The sequence below is a fragment of the Miscanthus floridulus genome, chromosome 8 (genome assembly GCF_019320115.1).
Source record: "Miscanthus floridulus cultivar M001 chromosome 8, ASM1932011v1, whole genome shotgun sequence".
Classification (NCBI taxonomy): domain Eukaryota; kingdom Viridiplantae; phylum Streptophyta; class Magnoliopsida; order Poales; family Poaceae; genus Miscanthus; species Miscanthus floridulus.
The window spans coordinates 31,743,852-31,765,474 of NC_089587.1; the positions used below are offsets into that span (position 1 = coordinate 31,743,852).

The 21,623-nt window shown below is 46.7% G+C and overlaps 2 protein-coding genes and 1 pseudogene across 2 annotated transcripts; 2 read left to right on the forward strand and 1 right to left on the reverse strand.

Moving 5' to 3' along the window:
* The first annotated feature begins 10,435 nt into the window (after nt 1-10,435).
* On the forward strand, nt 10,436-12,276 carry LOC136471487 (protein ALP1-like; annotated as a pseudogene).
* Nucleotides 11,809-12,368, forward strand: LOC136468814 (uncharacterized protein At2g29880-like). The gene is made up of 2 exons (XM_066467240.1): nt 11,809-12,138; nt 12,351-12,368. The coding sequence occupies exons 1-2, from the start codon at nt 11,809-11,811 to the stop codon at nt 12,366-12,368; spliced, it is 348 nt and encodes a 115-aa protein (XP_066323337.1).
* A 383-nt stretch (nt 12,369-12,751) lies between these two features.
* Nucleotides 12,752-16,291, reverse strand: LOC136471490 (early nodulin-93-like). Its single transcript, XM_066469221.1, has 4 exons — nt 16,074-16,291; nt 15,455-15,516; nt 15,129-15,204; nt 12,752-13,051 (listed from the first exon to the last, which is right to left on the reverse strand). Exons 1-4 carry the CDS (start codon nt 16,135-16,137, stop codon nt 12,960-12,962), a joined length of 294 nt encoding a protein of 97 aa, XP_066325318.1. The 5' UTR covers nt 16,138-16,291; the 3' UTR covers nt 12,752-12,959.
* Between the last annotated feature and the right edge of the window lie 5,332 nt (nt 16,292-21,623).

The following is a 21,623-nucleotide window of genomic DNA, read 5'->3' on the forward strand; positions in this document are numbered from 1 at the left end:
ATTTATCCAATTAAGGAAAGATCGGAAGCATCAGATAAATTTAAGATATTTAAGGCTGAAGTAGAAAATCAGCACAACTTAAAGATTAAGGTAGTAAGGTCCGACCGTGGGGGAGAGTACTACGGTCGACACACCCCATATGGCTAAGTTCCTGGACCTTTTGCAAGGTACTTACAGGAAAATGACATAGTAGCCCAGTATTCTACACCGGGCGAGCCTCAGCAGAATGGAGTATCTGAAAGACGCAACCGTACCTTAATGGATATGGTGAGAAGCATGATAAGTTATTCTACCTTACCGTTAAGTTTATGGATGGAGGCGTTAAAAACCGCCATTCATATTCTTAATCGAGTGCCAAGTAAGTCGGTGCTCAAAACACCGTATGAGTTGTGGACAGAAAATGAACCCTTACTAAACTATTTACGTGTGTGGGGTTGTCCTGCTGAGGCAAAAGTATTTAACCCAAACATAGGGAAGCTGGACTCCAAGACAGTCAGTTGCCATTTCATTGGCTATCCAGAAAAGTCAAAAGTTTATCGCTTCTATTGCTCTGACAGAGAAACGAAGTTTGTAAAAATAAGACATGTTATCTTCTTGGAGGATGATATGATCATGGGGAGCATGGTAGCGCGTGAAATTAGTTTTGAAGAGAAGCGGGTATACATGCCCACTCCTATGGTTCAGGAACCATTCTTCACGCTACCTGTTGTTGTTGTACCAACAGTGCAAGACACTGTAGTAACAACAACTGTTGTTAGTTCTTCTATGACAACAATGAATAAGCATGAGGAACCTGTCTTTAAGGATCCCCAAGAACTCGTTGTCACACATGAGGAAGAGCAACAACAGCCTCATATAGAACAAGCGTCGTCTAGCGAGGCCCCTAGAAGGTCTAAAAGAGTCAGGAGATCAGCCATTCCTGATAATTATGAAGTTTATGAATGTGAGGAATTTTAAATGGAGGCTGATCCCACCTCATGTTATGTGGGGCCAACAGTACAGCCGCCGGCCTCGGACACAAGGTGCAGCCAGGGCAGCCCCCAAGGGTGCGCATGGCCTGGAAGAACCCAAGGAGGCTTAGGCAGCTGGAGAGGCTGCAGTCTCTAAGGTAATTAAGTAGAAGTTGAAGAGGTTAAGGAATTAATTAGCCAGCTAGCTGGCAGTTAAGGGCTGGCACAAGTAGCAATGGAGCAGAGCTCCTATATGTACCCCTGTACTCGTGGAAGGAAGGAAGAAAGAAGTTATTCCCTAATCTCCCTCTCTCTCTGCTATTCTTAATCTCACCCCCTGCTGTGGTAGTCAGACAAAAACCCTGACACCTCCATTACTTGGTTCGACTTATGAACTGAGAAGACAAGAACCTCTAACTCTAGGTGCCCAGGTCCTTGACAACTTGGTATCAGCTAGCCGGCGATCTTCTTCCACCTTCGCCCCGCACTCCAACCCTGCAGCCACCTCGCCATCAACCCCTGCTTCACCCACCGCCTCAGCAGCCCCCGTGCCTCGTGCCTTCGCGCCGCCGCGAAACCCTAATCGCCGCTGCCGCCGCTTGATCCGCCATCCTGCCGCGTCGCCACCACCGTGAGCCCTTTGTGTAATACCCTAAAATTTGCATTATTTTAAAATAGTTAAATTTGATTTATTTATGCAATTATATGTGCATTTCAAATTTAGGAAATAATATTTTTTATGAAATTAAAAGTAAATATAAGGATAGAAACATGTTGATGCATTCATGCTGTTGCATATTTATTTCTGTGATGGGTGATTTTGTTTCAAATGCTAAAAGGTTTTAAAAACCTTTTGAAAATGAGTTTGGAAAATTTATTTGGAAAAAGAGAAGGAATTTCTTTCTTTTCTCTCTCCCTTCCTCACTTTCGGCCCGATTGGCCTTTTTCCTTCCCCGCGGCCGCTCGCCCTCCCCTCTTCCCTTCCTGGGCCGGCCCAGCTCAGCCAGGCGGCCTTTGCCGCGCCCCTTCCCTCTCCCTGCCGCTGACAGCCTGAGTCCAGCCGTCAGCGCTGCCTCTCACCTCCAGCCGTTCCGCGTTGCGCGTCGTCAGGGCGGAACCGCCGCTCCACTTCGTGTTGTGGGCGCCTCGTCCGCATCCTCGGCCTCTACTAAAGAGGGCCAGACCCCATCATGCCCTCCCACTGCAGTTTTCTTCTTCTTTGGAAACCGTAGCACCAAACCACAGCAGCAGGGAAGACCGCGAGCTCGCGAGCCGCCATTGTTCGTCATTCATCATCTCCGGTTCATCCCCGCCCCGATTGAAGTCATGGTGAGCTTCGCCTTGTTCCCCTCTCTCTCTCTCTCGGTGCCTTCAATTTGTCGAACCGTGGCCTCTAGGGCCTTAGACAAGTGCGCCAGTGAGCTCCTCCTCGCTGTCGGTCATGGCGAGCGCTGCGCGAGCCATCCCCCGGCCGTGTTTTGTCCCGGGTGTTAGAATGTAACAGTAACAGCCCATATTGGGTGTACGGCCCATTGGCCTTGTACATTGTAACCCTAGCCTATTAGGCTATATAATGAAGGTCACCCCCTGATTAGGGTGTGCGGTGTTGTTTTACATGGTATCAGCCCTAATTACGGTCCTTTCCTTCCGCTCTCGCGCCTCCTCTGCCCGTGCGTCCTCCGTGAGGATGTGCGCCACCGCACCAGCCCGGCCGCGCGTGCACTCGCGCCGCCGCCCTTGCCCCGCGTCGTGATCGCTAGGCCGCACGCCTCCTCCAGTCGCGCCGCCACGTCGCACGCGTGATTGCCGCTCCAGGCCGCCGCGCGGATCGCGCCGCCGCCCTGTAGCCGCGCCCATGGCGTCGTCGACGAGTTCCTCCTCCACAACCGGCGCCCTCGGCCCCCAGTCGTCTGGCACCATGGGGGACTCTCTCGCTGCTCCCTTCTTCGCCGCCTACGCCTCCGTCAACGTGAAGCAGCACGTCCCCATCGCGCTCAGCCTCGAGCGCCCGAACTACTCCAAGTGGAAGACGTTCTTCACCGCCCTCTGCGGCAAGTACGGGCTGCTCGGCCACATCGATGGCACGGAGGCCGCGCGCCCGGCTGACCGCCTGTGGTCTCAACCTGACGCCTGCATCCGTGGCTGGATGTACGGCTCCGCCGACGACGCCGTCCTTGACCTCGCTATGGAGCCCGATCAGGATGCGCGCGCTCTGTACGTCTCTATCGAGGCCCTGTTCCAGGCGAACAAGGAGTCCCGCGCCATCCTCCTCGAGCAGGAGTTCCACAACCTGTCCTAGGGCGACCTCTCCATTGACGCCTACGCCCAGCAGATGAAGCGCACCGCTGATGCACTTCGGGAGGTCGGCCACACCATCTCCCCCGCGCAGCTCGTGCTCAATCTTCTGCGCGGCCTCAACTCCCGCTTTGCCAACACCGCCGACATCATGGCCAACTCATCGCCGCTTCCCGACTTCAAGTCTGCCACCAACATGCTCCGCGTCAAGGAGCTCCGCCTTGGCACCGAGGGCAAAGAGGCCTCGGCTTCAGCTCTTGCCGCCTCAACCACCTCCTCCTGCACTTCACCGTCCTGCCGGTCCACCTCCTCTGCACCCACCAATCGTGGGGGCGGTGGCAAGGGCAAGGGTGGGCGTGGCGGCAACGGCAGCGGTGGCAGTGGCGGTGGCGGGCGCAACCAGTAGCACGGTGGTGGCTTTAGCGGGCAAGGCGGCGGCTCCGGCGGGCGTCAGGCTCCTCAGCCGGCCGGCCCTTGGGTTTGCTACAACCCTTGTGCCGTCCAGTGGCCACCTCAGCAGCAGCAGCAGTGGGGTGCGCCACCTGTGCCTCCTCCACAGGCACACACCGCCTTCGCGCCGCCTCAGTTCTCCACTGCCGGCGGTCCTCCGGCTTACGGGCCTCCAGCTAGCTGGGATCCGACCAGCCTGATCGCCGCTCTCAACCAGATGGCGGTTCAGGGTGGGTCTGCACCCTAGGTCATGGACAGCGGAGCGACATCTCACATGTCCTCCAACGACAGTATTTTACTTTCCCATCTCCCGTCGCCACCATCCTCCATTACGGTCGGCAACGGTCAATCAATTCCTATTCTTAGTCGTGGCACTTCTCTTATTCAAATAGCTGATCGTCCTTTTCATCTTGATAATGTTCTTGTCGCTCCCCAACTCACTCGTAATCTGTTATCTGTTCGACAGCTTACTCGCGACAATAACTGTTCAATTGAGTTTGACGCCTCTGGTTTTTCTGTTAAGGATCTACAGACCAAGACGGTCCTCCTTCGGTGCAATAGCAACGGGGACCTCTACACCATTCCACATCGCATGCCACCTCGCTGCCATGTCGCCGTCGTTTCCCCAGAGCTGTGGCATTTCCGCCTTGGTCATCCTGCACCTGCCGTCGTCACTACTCTAAATACGCTATCAGCTATCCAGTGTAATAAAGCAGCTCGCCGCCTTTGTCATGCCTGTCAGCTAGGCAAACACGCTAGGCTGCCATTTGCTAGTTCGGTTTCTAGTACATCTGCACCTTTTGAACTTGTTCACTGTGATGTCTGGACCTCTCCAATTTCGAGCATTTCTGGTTATAAATTTTATCTCGTGCTAGTTGATGATTATACTCATTATTGTTGGATGTTTCCTCTTCGCCATAAATCCGAAGTTCATGAACATATTGTTCAGTTTGTTGCTCACGCTCACACACAGTTCAGCTTTCCTGTGCGCTGTTTTCAGGCAGATAATGCCACCGAGTTCATCAACAATGCCACCGCTACCTTCCTGGCTAGCCGCAGCATCCTGCTTCGCACCTCGTGCCCCTACACATCTGCCCAGAATGGCAAAGCTGAGCGGATGCTTCGCACACTGAACAATGATGTTCGCACGCTTCTATTTCATGCCGCCATGCCTCCATCCTATTGGGTCGAAGCTCTTTCCACCACTGTGTTTCTGATCAACCGGCGGCCCTCATCGTCCATACATAATGGTATTCCCTATCATCTCCTTCACCGCAAAATGCCAGACTACTCCATCCTTAGAGTTTTCGGTTGCCTGTGCTATCCGAACCTCAGTGCCACGACTCCCCATAAATTGTCTCCTCGCTCAGCAGCGTGTGTCTTCCTCGGTTACCCTCCTTCCCAGAAGGGCTACCGGTGTCTTGATCTTTCCACTCGCAAGATCATCATCTCTCGCCACGTTTTTGATGAGACTCACTCTCCGTTTGCGGCTTCCAAGCCCCGACCGGATTCTTTTGACTTTTTGTTACAGGATATACTTCCCGCGCCTGCCCCGTCTACCTCAGACGTTCGGAACTCGCGGGCCTCGGTTGCGCCTGCCTCGTCTGCCTCAGACGATGCCGGCGACCCCGTTGGGTTCGACCCTGCCATCCTATGGCACGGTGCTGCCCACCGGCTACCCCAGGCGCCTCGGCAGGCCATGGCTCCTACACCTCCTCCGCCAGCAGGTGCCGTCGCCCCTGCCCCTGTCCGGCAGCGGTATGGCATCCACTACAGCCGTCGTCAGCATTCGGCACCGGCTCCACAACCGCCGCCGGAGGTACCTCTAGCCCCAGAGCCGCAGGCAGTGGTGCCCCGGGCTCTAGAGCCTCCTGCGCGGGCGACTCGTTCCCAGACGGGTTCCCTGCCGCCACCCATGCTGCGGTATGGCTTCACCGCGGCGGCCTCCAGTCTGGCTTCTCCGTTGCCGGGCAACTCTCGCGCCGCGCTCGCCGATGCGAATTGGCGCGCGGCCATGGCCGAAGAATACAAGGCGCTCGTGGACAATGGCACCTGGCGTCTTGTTCCTCGACCGCCTCGTGCCAACGTCATCACCGGCAAGTGGGTCTTCAAGCACAAGTTTCGTGCTGACGGCTCTCTGGCTCGTCATAAAGCCAGATGGGTCGTTCGTGGGTTCTCACAGCGGTACGGCATCGACTACGACGAGACGTTCAGCCCGGTTGTCAAACCGGCCACCATCCGGGTCGTCCTCAGCATCGCCGCCTCTCGCTCCTGGCCGATACATCAGCTGGACGTGAAGAACGCTTTTCTTCACGGCCATCTGAACGAGACAGTCTACTGCCAGCAGCCGCCCGGCTTCATCGACCCGGCGGCTCCCGACCACGTCTGTCTCCTGCAAAAGTCCTTGTACGGACTCAAGCAGGCGCCCAGGGCGTGGCACCAGCGGTTCTCCGGCTTCGTCCAGCGGTCCGGCTTCACTGCTTCGACCTCCGATACATCCCTCTTTGTTTACAAAGCGGGTGCCGACATCGCCTACTTGCCGCTCTACGTCGACGACATCATCCTGACAGCCTCGTCGACCCCGCTTCTTCGTCGCATCACCGAGCTCCTTCACTCTGAGTTCGCCATGATAGATCTCGGGGATCTTCATCACTTCCTCGGGATCTCTGTCACGCGTTCTGCTGACGGCCTCTTCCTGTCTCAGCGCCAGTACGCTGTGGACCTGCTCCAGCGCGCCGGCATGGCTGAGTGTCATTCTACGGCGACTCCTGTTGACACTCATGCCAAGCTCTCTGCTACGGACGTCGCTCCGGTGGCGGATGCCACTAAGTACCGCAGCCTCGCTGGTGCGCTACAGTATCTCACGCTGACTCGTTCGGACCTCACCTATGCAGTTCAGCAGGTTTGCCTCTTCATGCACGACCCGCGAGAGCCTCATCTTGCGATGCTCAAGCATGTCCTGCGGTATGTCAAGGGCACCCTGTCCACCGGGCTTCACATCGGCACAGGCAGCATCACCAGCTTGACCGCCTACTCCGATGCTGATTGGGCTGGTTGTCCAGACTCTCGGCGCTCCACTTCAAGCTACTGTGTCTTCCTTGGCGACAACTTAGTCTCTTGGTCCTCCAAACGACAGACTACGGTCTCTCGTTCGAGTGCGGAGGCGGAGTATCGTGCTGTTGCGCACGCTGTGGCTGAGACTTGTTGGCTTCGTCAGTTACTTCAGGAGCTCCACGCACCCATCTCTTCGGCGACGATCGTCTACTGCGACAATGTCAGTGCTGTCTACATGACCGCCAATCCAGTTCATCATCGTCGCACGAAGCATATTGAGATAGATATTCACTTCGTCCGTGAGAAGGTTGCTTTGGGACAGGTTCGGGTGCTCCATGTTCCATCGTCTCATCAGTTCGCGGGCATTATGACCAAAGGGTTACCTGTACAGTTGTTCACTGACTTTAGGTCCAGTCTTTGTGTTCGTGACACTGCCGCTTAGACTGAGGGAGGGTGTTAGAATGTAATAGTAACAGCCCATATTAGGTGTATGGCCCATTGGCCTTGTACATTGTAACCCTAGCCTATTAGGCTATATAATGAAGGTCACCCCCCCTGATTAGGGTGTGCGGTGTTGTTTTACACCGGGGTGAACTCGCCATCTTCCCCGCATCTTCCCCGTGGTCTCGGATTGGAGAACCATGGCCCGTAGGGCCTGATCCATTCACGTCGGCGAGTTCCTTGCCGCCGACCATGGAGCGCCGCCGCAGCAGCCACTGTTCCCGGCCGGCCTCCTTCTCTCTCTCCCCCGGATCTAATCCGAACCATCCATCCGTGATCCAACGGCTCTGAGAGGCCGATACCCCTTCGCGGGACATTTTGCTAAAGAGACCCCCGAGTTTGGTCAAATCGAACCCGCAGTCCTCGGCCAGTTTAATTATTCCAAAATTGATTTTCTTTAAATTAAAAAATAGTTCATACTAATTACAGAAATGTCACTAGATTTGTTTTGCTCATAAAAACTTCGTTTTAGCTCCGAATTGACCCGTTTAAATTGTGTTAGTTTCGTAATTGCATAATCTACGTGTCAGTACCACTGTTAAACATGTTTGCAACTTTTAAATTTCATGGTTATGTTTAATTAAATAAATTACTATAGGAAACCCCGTTTAATTCATAACTTTCGCATTTTAGCTCCGATTTTCATGAACTTCGCGTTGACGTGATCGTAGCGAGACATAGATTCTTTTCATAAACATTTTATCTTGTTTTCTATACTGCTGGTGTACTGTTCTAACTGTAGGATTGTTCGCTTTGCATGAATGCCTTTGGAATATTGTATGTTGCCGTGTTGGTCGCGTTCAGACGGTGAGGAGAACGTTGAAGACCAAGAGTTCTTTGACGACCAGCAGGACCAGCAAGAGTTTGCTAACCAAGGCAAGTATAGCATGAGATCTACCTTGATGCCTATTCACATTTATTAATTACTCATTTGCATGTGTCTAATTTTGATACCCGTAAGGACATCCTAGTGTTTGATTATCATGTTCCTTGTTCTCCTATGGATTATATGCATATGGGTAGTTTGCTAGCGCTCAATGTAACTATACATGATCTACATAATGAAATAATGGTTCTATGGAACGAAAAGGTAAAATTGACTTTTAAACAACTGAATTATAGGGCGAGGGAGCAAATGACTTTCGATCATGATGCTCTCGGCCCTCCATAAGGACTTATCTGTCGGCAAAAGTTAGGACTGACAGTGCAACCGTGAGGGTCACATGGCTCTGACTTTAGCTCAGTAATAGGACCTTTTCTAGCTTGTTAGAGGTTACCTTTATGGCGCAAAAGGGGCTTGCCACGTTGGGTATAGGACTGCCCCTGTTCTTATGTGTATAGCCGCGAAGGATTTGTGCCATAGAAAAGGGGGGTTCCTACATCTGCCTGCCGAGGAAACCTAGCAGCCCTAACTTGTTAGAAAAACCTATGAAATGGCTTCATAGTGTACCCTGTCCGCTCACCTTGGCAGTGTTATGGGAGTAATTAATCCGAGCATGGGGGAATCACGACTCGCGGTGAAAGTGCACAACCTCTGTAGAGGATTACAAACTGTTATAACAGCCGTGCTCACGGTCACGAGCGGCCCGGAAAACTCACAGAATAATTGGTTACTTATTGTTGTTTATTTATGATGTTATACGATGATAATATGAACCCAATGATTCTGATATCTGATTATGTGGGTTTAAACGGGAGCTTAAGCATAACTTGATAATAGTTAATGATAAAATCCTGACTTACTAAAAATGCTAACCGCAGTAAACCAGAGTCATCCTTTTTGAGCTTTCATAACCCCATGTTATCTTGTTAAGTACGGGAAGTACTTACGCTTGTTTACTTTCTATATTTGGATAAAAATCCCGGATGGGTAACAGATGCCAATGAGTATGAGGAGTTTCCTGAGGACTATTAGGCTTGTGGTCAACCAGTTGACCGTCCCTGTGTTGGAACTTCCACGAGAGAGTTATCTTTTTATTTTCCGCTGTGTTGTGTAAGACTATGTTATGGTATTAATTGTGATGTAAGACACACTGTGATGATACTTTTGTAATTTGTCAACTTGTGTGTGTGACTGATCCCTGGGCACACATGGGTTTAGTGCATTCAATTTTATCCTTAAAATTGGGTGTGACACTTTGCCTCGCTACGGAAGTCGGTAAGGAGGTCGTCGGGACCCTCTTGTTCTCTCTCGCTCTCTGTCACCTTTGCGCGCTTGCTGTGGTTACCGAGCCGCAAGGACGTTTGATTGATCTGGTTTTGTGAGGGCGTTTGATTGATCTGGTGGAGATGGTTTGTGGATGCAGTGTCAGCTCGCATTGCCCGTCGATCTGGTTGTGGACAGAGAGAAGGACGGAGGTCATCCTGTGAGGTGGGACGCCATCAATCCAGTGTCTAGTCTGTTCCTGGCAGTAGATCTTGAAGGTACCTTATGTTGATTTTTTTCCCTGTCTTGGTATGTGTAGTATAATATAGCGTAGTAAGATTCCAAATTCTGCATGAGGAGGTGAATAATTTTGGAGTCTTTTGTTGCCTACCCCTGTGTATGCCTACTGTTTGTTTTGTTTTCAGAACATTTTTGTTGCTCTGCTTATTCTTGATACTCAAGATACTGTAGACAGATTCGTTGTATAGCCAAAAACCTGCCACACATTTTTTAGCATCTGAAATAGTATGTTGGAGATTGATCTGTTATTTAAGTTGACCAGTTGGCTATAATCTCTGATTTGAAATAGTCTACCAGGATTAAGTTGGGTTGTGTTTTGCTTATGCTGTTTATGAAAACTGCTGTTATCATGTCCCATTTAAATAAAATTGAACAGTGCTTGTTTCTGGTTCTATATAAAAGTGCATCTTGTAATTAATATAATACGACCCTTCTTTTCCTACACTTGAATTGTTGGCTGCAAGGCCTTTTTTCAGCCACTCAGTAACTTTAGAATACAACCCTTCTTTTCCTTTGTGCTGAAGCATTTCTTTTGCATATATGTGATTTAGATGTCTGATAATAATTTAGAATTGGTTAACACAAGTGTGGAAGAAATGAGGCAAAAACAAAGGAAGAAGAGAAAGAGAGTAGCTGCTGTTTTTTTTTTTGTTACTTTGATGACCATGATAGCACATTGGTATCATCGGAAAAGACCTACGATGAAGAGGCAGAGAGAGATGTTAGAACAAAGAAACAAATGCTTAGGAATCTATACCAGGGCTCAGATGTGAATTGCTATGATAGTTTCCGCTTAACTAAGAGATCATTTTCTGACCTGTGCGCCATCTTACGTGAGAGGTGTGACATGTGTGATACCTTGAATGTGTCCGTAGAAGAAAAGGTGGCAATATTTTTGCTTATAGTTGGTCATGCCATAAAGATGAGGGTAATCCGTAGCACATATGGGTGGACGCTTGAGCCTATCAGTCGTCATTTCAATGAGGTGTTGCGATGCATTTTATCATTATGCCATGAGTTTATTAAGCTTCCGGACCCATCAACCATACAACCCGAAGATTCTAAGTGGAAGTGGTTCGAAGACTGTCTTGGAGCTCTAGATGGGACACACATTAACGTTTGTGTTCCGTTGGCTGACCAAGGAAGATATAGAAATCGAAAACAACAGATCACCACCAATGTTTTGGAGGTTTGTGACCGACAAATGAAATTTGTCTACGTCTTAGCAGGCTGGGAAGGATCAGCATCAGATTCACACGTGCTACGCGATGCAATGTCACGAGATGATGCATTCTCTATCCCAAATGGTAAATACCTACATCCTAACACTAGAATAGAGTTGTTGTCACTATAGGAACTGAAATCTAATGATGCCTGTTTTTTAAACAATAGGGAAATATTATCTAGTAGATGCCAGGTATACAAATGGGGCAGGTTTTCTTGCTCCATATCGATCCACTCGGTATCATTTGAAAGAGTGGGATGCTCAAGGGCATAACCCATCCACTGCCAAAGAACTATTCAATTTGCGCCATTCATCAGCTAGAAATGTGATGGAGAGGACATTTGGGTTGCTGAAGATGAGGTGGCCGATCCTAAGAAGCAACTCATACTTTGACTTAAAAAACCAGGTATATCGGAATTAGCAGCTTAGCTACAACTATTCAACTTGTGCCATTTCAATCGTGTGTTCCATTAAGCATGAAACTCATTTGTACTACATATGTGCAGATTAGGATAATCAATGCTTGCTGCATATTGCATAACTTTGTAAGTGATTGACAGCGAGACATGGATGACCTTCTTATGCAACAAGTTGATCAAGCGATATCCCTTGAACCCACTGATGTTCATAGTGAAATGAGTTCAATTACAGATGTACAATCATCAAATGTCTGGAATAATTTTAGAGACACGAAAGCTAACGAAATGTTTGTGGATTACCAAGCGAGACGCGGTCAACATGCTTAATTAAATGTATGATAAGACTTCTTTTTCTGCCTTATTGGTTTATTTCAGTATAGAGCTTACGATTTTGTTTTATAATTATTAGTTCTTCTCACATATTGCATATTACTTCCTAATTCAATTCCACTTTTTTGGATGCAGGATATGGAGAAAGACAAAAAGTCTGGCAGGGGTTATGTTGCTTGGAATGATGATATGGACAAGATACTACTGGACACTTTTGTGGAGTACTATAACAAGGGTGATAAATCTCAAAATGGATGGAAGCCCCATGTTTACACTGCAGCCATAAAAAATATCCGTGAGAAGTGCCGAAAGGAAGTCACAAAAGATAACATCCTGTCAAGAAGCAAGACGTTTGATAAACATCACTCTATCATCAATGGTATGCTTGGCACTAGTGGGTTTGGTTGGGATTCGAACAAAAACAAGATTTCTGTTGATAGTGATGCTGTTTGGGAGGCATACGTTGAGGTTAGCCTGCTGTTTCTGTTGATATTACTGCTACTCAGCTCATATCTTACTGTTGATATTAGTGCTCATATCGTACTGCTCAGAACTATAGTCATTGTTCTTCCCTGTTTGATCTGTTGCATGATTTGTTTTTTTTTTTTCAAACTGCTCAGTATTTCAGTAGTCAAGCTCCAATGATAACTGTGATAAGTACCATGGCTATTTGGTTTCAGATGTGGTATTTTCAGTAGTCTGCTCTTTGGGAGGAATATGTTCTGCACATTTCAGTTTGTATTGGAGTACTTTGTTAAGTTCCATGCCTTTGTAAATAGTGCTCTAATATCGTGGCTAAACAGTAGGAGAATCATGCTGGTTGTAAGTGTGTTTATATTCTTTAGGATTCTATATAGTTATTAGTTACCTCGTAGGAGTTATTCATATCTTACCTCACCTTGCTCTACGCTACCTTTAACTCATACGGTCATACCTTATCCAACATGAACCTGCTGTATTTGGTAATTACAAAGAGATCACATCGCTAATCCCCGTTCTTAGTCATCACAAGTTCCAGGTCAATATTACTGAAACTTTGAGTGCTCAGAACAAGGGCCTAAGCCATGTCTACACAAGCATATGCAACCCACAGCACCATCTTTTATTCTGATTCAAATTGGGAGTAAACTGGATACAATAGTTGGGTTTACAACACAACCTTTGGCTTAAGTAGCTAAACACCGAAAATTTGCTTGTCCACAAAGGGAAATGGTGACACTGCATTGGGGCGAAAGGTACCCTATCAACCGCCGCAGCAACCAGAGAACCTTTTCAGCTACATCTCTGCATCAAGTTGACTTGTCAAGCTTCCCGATGGTGTTTTGTCGTGCGTTCCGTAGAATGGTTTTGTCAGCAGTGATGAAGAAGCCGGCGATACAGGCTGTCAAACAAACCAGTAAAATTTCAGAATGTTTGGGCTTCTGCAAGTTATGGCGTCTCCAGAAGCATGCTTCTAGTAAAAGCACACCACCATTTCTGGAGAAGCAAAAGCAACCTGTACTACTACAGATTACAGAAGCCTGGTAAACCAGATGCAAGTCTGGGTGTGGTTTTACAAGTAGGCTGTTTGTTTCTGCTGTTGGCTTTTGAGATGCAGAAGCACAAAACAAACAAGGTCTTAGTGTGCTACCAATAGCATATCAAAATATGGTACAACTGTTAACACTTCAGAAAATCAATAGTCCATGATGGTCACTTCATGTACCAAACTACCATTGGAACAGTGAATTTACTAATTTAAACTAGTCCACTCTGAAAACACGAAAGTTGCCTAACCTCATTGGGACATATATGGTCATCCAGACTCACTAGAACTTAAGAGGAATAAAACAAAAGAAAGAAGGGGAAAAAACCCAGGTTACATGCCGATCTGTACTTGTGCAAATACTTCACTTGAGCAGAATAATTTGAATACATTATAAAAGAAGCCCTATAAACCAATACCTCCAGACAGACAGAACAAACAATCCAACTTATTTCATTTATTGTCGATGCTATGCTAAAGCTCTGATTTGCATTTTAATCATGCAGACTGGTGATGTGACTTCTGTGTCTTATGTGGCACATGATACAATCAGCAATCTGACAAGATATTTGAAGCTACTCACTTGAGAAAGAAAGTGAAACCACTTCACATCCATTGTTTTAAGTTAAAGTACTTAAGTTACATAGAAAAGAAGCCTATCCAAGGAGGGCTCGGCCAACCAGAAAGATATCTCAGAAACCACAAAGGAGAACGGAATCAGCTCATGGGCAAGATCTCGCTTAAACGTTTTCCGCCCGCAGTGCACCAGAGCCTAGACTCATCTATAACTTTACAAGAGTTTCTAAGTACCTCCCCCCGTTCCAAATTATAAGTCACTTTGACTTTTTTGGTACATAGATTTTGCTATGTATGTAGACATACATTACATCTAGATACATAGCAAAATTGGTGTAACTAAAAAGTCAAAACGACTTATAATTTGGAATGGAGGGAGTAATGTTTTTCGCACACCAGTGCACCAGAGCCTACTCATTTCTTGGGAGCTGGAAAAGAGAGGAACACATAATCTTCGAGCAACGGTCTACACCACCACATGCATTCTTTTTCAAAATAGTGGTATTTCATCTGTCTTACTAGTCACACAAACGTGCCAGTAATTCATCAACATAACTCTTATTCTTGTGTTCCCTCCTAACAACATCAGAGAAAGAAGGTTGTCCTACTTTTCTGATATGGGCATTGAAGAATCTCATTGATGTAAGCTGGAAGCAGGATGCTTTTCTTCTAATCAATAATGCCAAACTTCACTCATGCATGACACATGTCATTTCTCAAGGTTTGGCATGCAATGCAAACAAGTTTAAGTTCAAGTAACTTGTAAACTAAAATAGATCAGATTTCAATTATAGATAGCGAACTGAAAGGACACATTGCTAATAAGCTGAACAAACAAAAAAGGGCTCGTGGATCATAGAGGATGGGATCCTTATAACTAACAAACTCTAGGGATGTTTTTTTAAAATAGGGGCCATGTAAGTATGAGAACATCTGATTCATGCTCTAAAAAGGAGAGAATACGATAATTGTTATAATGCAAACCATAAATAGGGGGAAAGCATCTAACAACTGAGTTTATGAATTTCTTATCGTGAGAAGTTCAAAATCTGAACTGACAGGATACAGATTCAGACATCAAAGTGTCTTTCAGCATATCAAAGAAACAGGCACCATGTTCGATTTGGATATCTATGTACCTTCATATGGTTACATTATATCGTAAAGACAATGTAAGTATTAACCATAAAACAGGAGCTGTAACAAAGCGACTCACTAAAATGTCCACAGAATTCCATTACTTAGGCCCAATATTAAAGCTACCATATAAACAAATTCAACGTTATGATTCAACTATATGACAATTGTCTTCAGCCAGCTACATTAGCTCAACAACTAGTTTTAAGTAGAACGGTACCTGCAGATATGATGAGTGCTTGTGCAGTGTAGTTGAGATTCACCTTAGCCCAAGGAAGAACACGGCAGCCAACCAACTGCGCCAGGTAAAATTTTCATGTAGATCAGAACCATAAGCAGAAAACGATCCAAACACACCATACTTAAACATAAGGGGAAAAGAATGCTATAGAAGGTAGCTAGTTTTTTTCAGCCATTAGAATTTCAATTTTCATACTACTACATAAATTATAAGGGGAGACATAACAGGTTGGTGGAATGAATCCTCAAAAAAGCAAGAATACCAAAAGCAAGGATACTACTAATAACAGTTAAACAATTACACACCGTGGGAACCGCCACCACAGTACCAGCTATTGCGGCGTTCTTTGCTCCCAGTAGTACAGCCTCTGTAACAGAAAAACTCTAGAAATTAACATCACAGCACACAAAACAAAACTGACAACCAGAACTCTTGTCACTGATTCCGCGATGCCAATAACCCACTACCCCCCACCCAAACACACACACACTGCCACTGTGTTCATTCAACTGCAGGTCTGCTAAGATATCAGAGAGAAATTGAACAGTTTAATTCAAAAGGAACTGCTGATCAAGAGACGTACCATGTGAGTGCAGATGTATATACTAATAATAATCACTGAAACACACCCGCTAACTTAAGACCGTCAAGACAAAGGGGAAGGAAAATGTAGCCTCGCGGGGGGAATGGAGATCGAAACCAGACCAAAAGCCCGTCTTTGGCTCCGCGACTATCCCAAAACTCTCAGAGTCAGACACCAATCACCCATCCACTCTAGATTTGCACGGCGCCCATTGCCAAAACCCCTTGCGCAAGCAGAACAAATCTAACTATCCCGAATTCGTGCCGATAATGGATCGGGGAATCAGATGGCACGCGGTGGGAAACGGGAATCGACGCGGGAGAGAGTTGGACGCATTCTACCTCTGACGGCGGCGTCGGACTCCTCCTCCTTGGGGGAACGAATCAGGAAGCTCCTGCCGGCCATGCTTAGCTTCCTCCACTGTTGGGGTTCTGGCCGTCGTTTCGTCGAGCGCAGGGGCCAGGGGATGATGGCGAGCGTGCGAGAGCTAGAAGAATTTGTTTCTCCTTGTGGGTGGTGGGCGAGTGGGAAGATCGGGCCCGGATCGGATCGAACTTGCACAGCCCAGCTCGTGAAGTCGTGATTGATGAGGACTAAACGACGGTACGGGCCCACTCAGCCTTAGCCGCCACTTTTTTATTATTAATAGTGGCAAAAGGCAAAAAAGGAATTCTCGGGCACAATATTAGACCAACTCCACCTATAAAAATTAACTAGTAGTATTTATACACTGTCCATGCCCTATGGATTGAACAACTCATAGGCTTATGAAAATGACAGAACTTAAAATTTGTGATAATTATAGTCTAACAGGATTTACCTCTAAATTTAAGTGATGCTTTTTAGCTTCCATTACAAGGTATTGAAAAGTATGTCATTCCATTTAATTTCTCTTATGTTACAAGTTATTATTATCATGAAAACACTTGTTGAATTTATTGTTGCGACTCTTTTCGCATAGTTTTATGTTTAAAAGGAAAAAATCTACTTAACCCCCCACCTATCATATTTGGTCTACTTCACCCCCTCAACTATGAAACCGTCTGTTTTACCCCCCTGAACTATCTAAAACCGTATGTTTTACCCCTTGGGGCGGTTTTCAGCGGCGGGTTGCTACAGTAACATCGCCTTGCTAAATTGCCGGTGGGTTGCTACAGTACCCGTGTTTTGAATTTCTTTTTTTATTTATTTTCGGTGAATTTTTGAAAAATCATAGTAAATCATAGAAAAATCATAAAATGAAAAATCTAATTTTATTGGACTCCACATGAGTAGATCTACATAGTGAATATATAATACGGTATACTTTAGTACAAAATTTTTACTGTAGTCTTAGATTAATTGAAAAATCTAATCTTGTCTGTAATTAATTGGAATAATTCATAGCTGCAGTTTCTATGGTCCAATTGTGGTGAAATTTTTATGGTACGCTAATTATTGTATGCTTGAACTATAGTAAAAATTTCGTACTCATTGGACTATGTATAACTTAGTTATAGATAAATTCTAATTAATTACAGACAAAATTGGATTTTCCAATCAATCTAAGGCTACAGTAAAAATTTTGTACTAAAGTATACCGTATTATATATTCACTATGTAGATCTACTCATGTGGAGTCCAATAAAATTAGATTTTTTTATTTTATGATTTTTCTATGATTTACTATGATTTTTTCAAAAATTCACCGAAAATAAAATAAAAAAAGTTCAAAACCACAGACACTGTAGCAACCAACGCTACTGTAGCAAACCCGGTGTTACTGTAGCAAAAACGCCGCTGAAAACCGCCCGAGGGGGTAAAACAGACGGTTTTAGATAGTTCAGGGGGTAAAACAGATGGTTTTATAGTTGAGGGGGTGAAGTAGACCAAGTATGATAGGTGGGGGGTTAAGTAGACTTTTTCCATGTTTAAAACCTACGGAGTTTTTGAAAAATTTCCCCCAAATCATAAACATGCTCTACATTTTCTTTTTGCGAAAATAGGCACATTTTACATTGATACAAAGAGAGTGCCTCGATGCTTACCACCGATTTATGTCATTTCTTCCACATTCAAAATCACTCGTTAAATTCAATCCTAATCTCATTAGAACGATGATGTTATTAAACCCCATTCCCCATTGGGATTAAATGACTATGATGCTATTGATTGCAGTTTTTTTTATAAAACACAACATATATTGAGATTAGAGCAACAATACAGATTCAGAGAAGACAAACTCAACGACGACAACAACACCAATGCTGGCAAAGAGCTCGGGTGGTGGCCCAGTCAGCTAAGTGCCTACGAGACGAAGAGGCAGAAAGGCATTGCTACCATAAGCAGAGGTAACAATGATCATCCATCACCTTCAATAAAAAGAACATCGTTATCACATAAGATTGCCGAAGATGGTAAGTGGTGGTGCTTGATAGAGGTCGACAGAGGCGATCGAACTTGATGCTGATGCGGCTAAAGCTTGACTTGTACCTGGTGAGGGAGTGCACTTACTCGACAGAGACAATATGGAGGTGGTGACGACTGGGTCTGAGGGCCTACGACGGACGAACTGACAGCTCGAGTCAGGGCGTGGAGGATGAATAACTACAGTAGTGGAGGAGAACTGGGAGAAAGCTCTGGCCAAATCCTCGATGCCGGCGGCCAGACAAGTAGCGACGAGGGGTGGAAAGGGGCGAAGGACGGTGAATGACTTTACTTTATTTAATTAACACCTCTACAAACAGTCAGAGCGGGAACCGATGATACCGAAGCCTACGCCGCCACGAACAATGACGAGAAGGACAGAGGCCTAGACCTAACACTACCACGGTGCATGCAAAAGGAATAAGCCCATCCGAGCCAAACTCTTAACAAAACTAAAAAAATACTAGCAGATCTTGCTCACCGCCAACGGAGTCATCGGAGGAAGAGGAGGGGGCTAGTGATGGCGGCGGCAAAAATCTGCGCTGGAGCTTGGAGAGGCGTTCTAGAAGGTGAGTTGGTGACTGCCACTGCCATAGATCACTATTGATTGGAGATGAGAATGGATCGAACATGCATGATCAAATTATATGTTAAAATTATTCTAAAAATATGAAAAAAGGTAAATTGGAACGGCGCAAGCTCACAATGATCATGTATCAAGTTTCAAGAAGCAAAACTAAGCATGCCAGGTATCTTTATGGGTGGCAAGTGGCGACAGTCTTAAACTTAGCCTAGAGTATCTACCCTTTTATATTGCTTGCACAGTTCCACTTGGCAAGAGCCGAAGATGCACTTGCCTTCTATATGAGTGGGACTATTATTACCATGCTTTTCATTGTGAACTTATTAAAAATCAGACCCAGGGTATGTTTAGCTGGACTTGAGCTCCTAAAATGGCCGCAACTTTAACTCCTATGATAGAACGGCTCTGGTAAAGCTAAAGCAATATGTAAAAATGTTTAGCAAAACAGTAATGTTGTCGGTAAGATGTCCAATCGTCTGGACGCCCACGTTGGTGGGCCTCGTCCGCCCGAATGATCCGACACTATCAATCGCACGGTCGCTCACGTTGCTCAAAAAATAAAAAAAAGATCTCCGCTCACTTTTCTCTCGAATCGTCGTTGTGACTGCACTCATTCTCAAATTGTCGCCGCGCCCGTACTCCGCCTCGCTGCTGCCGCCTTTCCTGCCGCTCGCTCCCTCCCACGACGTGTGTACCCGCCCGTGACGCTTGGCTCCCCATTCTCGGGCCATGCTCTATCATGCACCGCGCCGCGCGCCTCATCTCCTCCCCACCCACCCACACACTACCACGTCCGTCCCCCACCCCGTCGCAGCCCGCCCCCCGACGGCTCCAATGGGGTACGTGCCGTCGGTGGTGACGAGGGTGCTAGAGCAGCGCATGGCGTTGCGGTGGCCTAGGAGACAACGCTCCTCGTGGGGCCCCTTTGGGCAGGGGCCCTCCTTGGCCCCTGCTCGGCTGGGCCTCGTCCTTGCTACTCCAGAGCCTCTGCCAAGGTAGCCTCCATCCGCTCTATATCCTCCTCGCCGATCTACCGCAGTTCACCATCAGGTAGGTCATGGCCACGTAGCGATGCTATGTTTCAAGTGTTTTCTGGATATTTTTCATACATGTTGCAAGCCTATGTTTCAAGTATTTCAGTTGTTTAAGATGTGTGTTTTAATTATTTCATACGATGTTGCAAAAGTAGATCGGGATATTGCATATGTTGCAATGATTGTACACATATGTTGCAAGCGTCTATCCCTAATCTCTCATTTGTTTTTTTGTACACGTATGTTGCAAGTGTTTCAAACACATGTCTTAAGTGTTTTATTTATCTTCTTTTGTATGTTGCAAGTATTGTATCTTGATGTTTTAAAAGTAGATCGGGATGTTGCACATGATGCAATGATGTTTCAACTATATGCCCAAATATTTCATCTATTTTACACGTATGTTGCAAAGATTTCATCTGGATGTTGCAAAAGTAGATCTGGTATTTGAATGTTGTAGTTGGACCCACCTGTCACGACCACATCCTTGTAGCTGCTGAGCCCGCATGCATGAGTGTGGGAGCGGAGGGGTGCGGGAAACGAGAGCGGGCTTAGATCGAGACGCGCCCCTGCATGCGCGGGAAACGGAAGCGTGGCCCCCCAAGTGAAGTGGACGCAGACGTGTGGGCGGGCGCAGTTCCGTTAGCAAAATAACTTTAAGAGTATATTTGAGAGAGAGAAAAGCTTAAAAGCAGATAAAAACTAAAAATTCTGTGTGCTCTTAGTTTAAAAAGAGCTGCGGCCTCTTATTGACTTCAAGGGCAAAGCTTTTTTAAGATCCCTAATAAAAACTTCCTACTCTATTGGAAAATGTTTTATAAGGTTTCAACCATCTCCACAAAAGGTCATTATTACAAGGCATGCTTTAACGTGATTGTCATGTAGGTTAGCATTTGAAATTCATGTTTTGAACAATCCAACAGAGGAGAATTTGTTTCACCAAAATTTTGTTTCCATCTCCAATCAATTTTATTGGGAAATTTAGTGTGTCTATAATAATTTTTTGAAGAAATTTCAATGCCTATAATTCCTTTTTAAGTTTTTCAATAATAAAGTAGTGTTTCTAAATTCGAAGTCCAAGAAAGGAAAAGACTTCATAGCAGAGGCACGGCCCACCTGTCAGCAGGTGGAACCCTCATGCACAGTAGGCAGCAGCCGGGCGCGGGCAAATCTTCCCACTTCCACACTGCCGGGGCTCACGCTGTCACGCAGTCACGCTCACGCGCCTCTTCCCCTCCGCCGCAAGGGATATTTAACTTTTTACCATTATAATGGATGGCGACTCCTGATACATCACTCTTAGAATTGGCGCTACGGTTTTAGCAGCAAAGAGAGAAAAACAATACGAAATTTACCACTTTTTACTCACGTGGCACGCCAGCACCTCACGCCAGCGCGGATCTGAGTCAGCAGCCCCATGTCAAAATGACCACCCCTGCCCCTAGTGTCTTTCTTCATCTCCCGCTTGGCCCACTCGTTCCTCCCGCCGCGCCACCGGGGACGAGTTGCCACACGCCTCCACGCCGCTGTTGGCCGAGTCGCCGCAAACCTCCACGGTCCACGCAGCTGCAGGTCACTCACCCCACGCTGCAGCATTTGAAGATCACACAATTGTTAACCGGATCAAGCACGATTCATCATGTCGCCACAGCTCATGGGGGAAAGTAGAAAAGGCAGCGAGGACCAGACGATGGCAGCCCGACATGGTGAAGCCGTGCTTGCGGGAGACCTGCGTGGCGCTCCTTGACGACGGTGTCCCGCCGTCCGCCTGTCTCTGGGACGGCGGTGGGCTGCTTGGTGGTGTCGTGGCGTCGTGAGCAGGTCTCTCCTCCGGACGTAGGGCCTGCCTCGGGCGTGGGTGTGCTGTG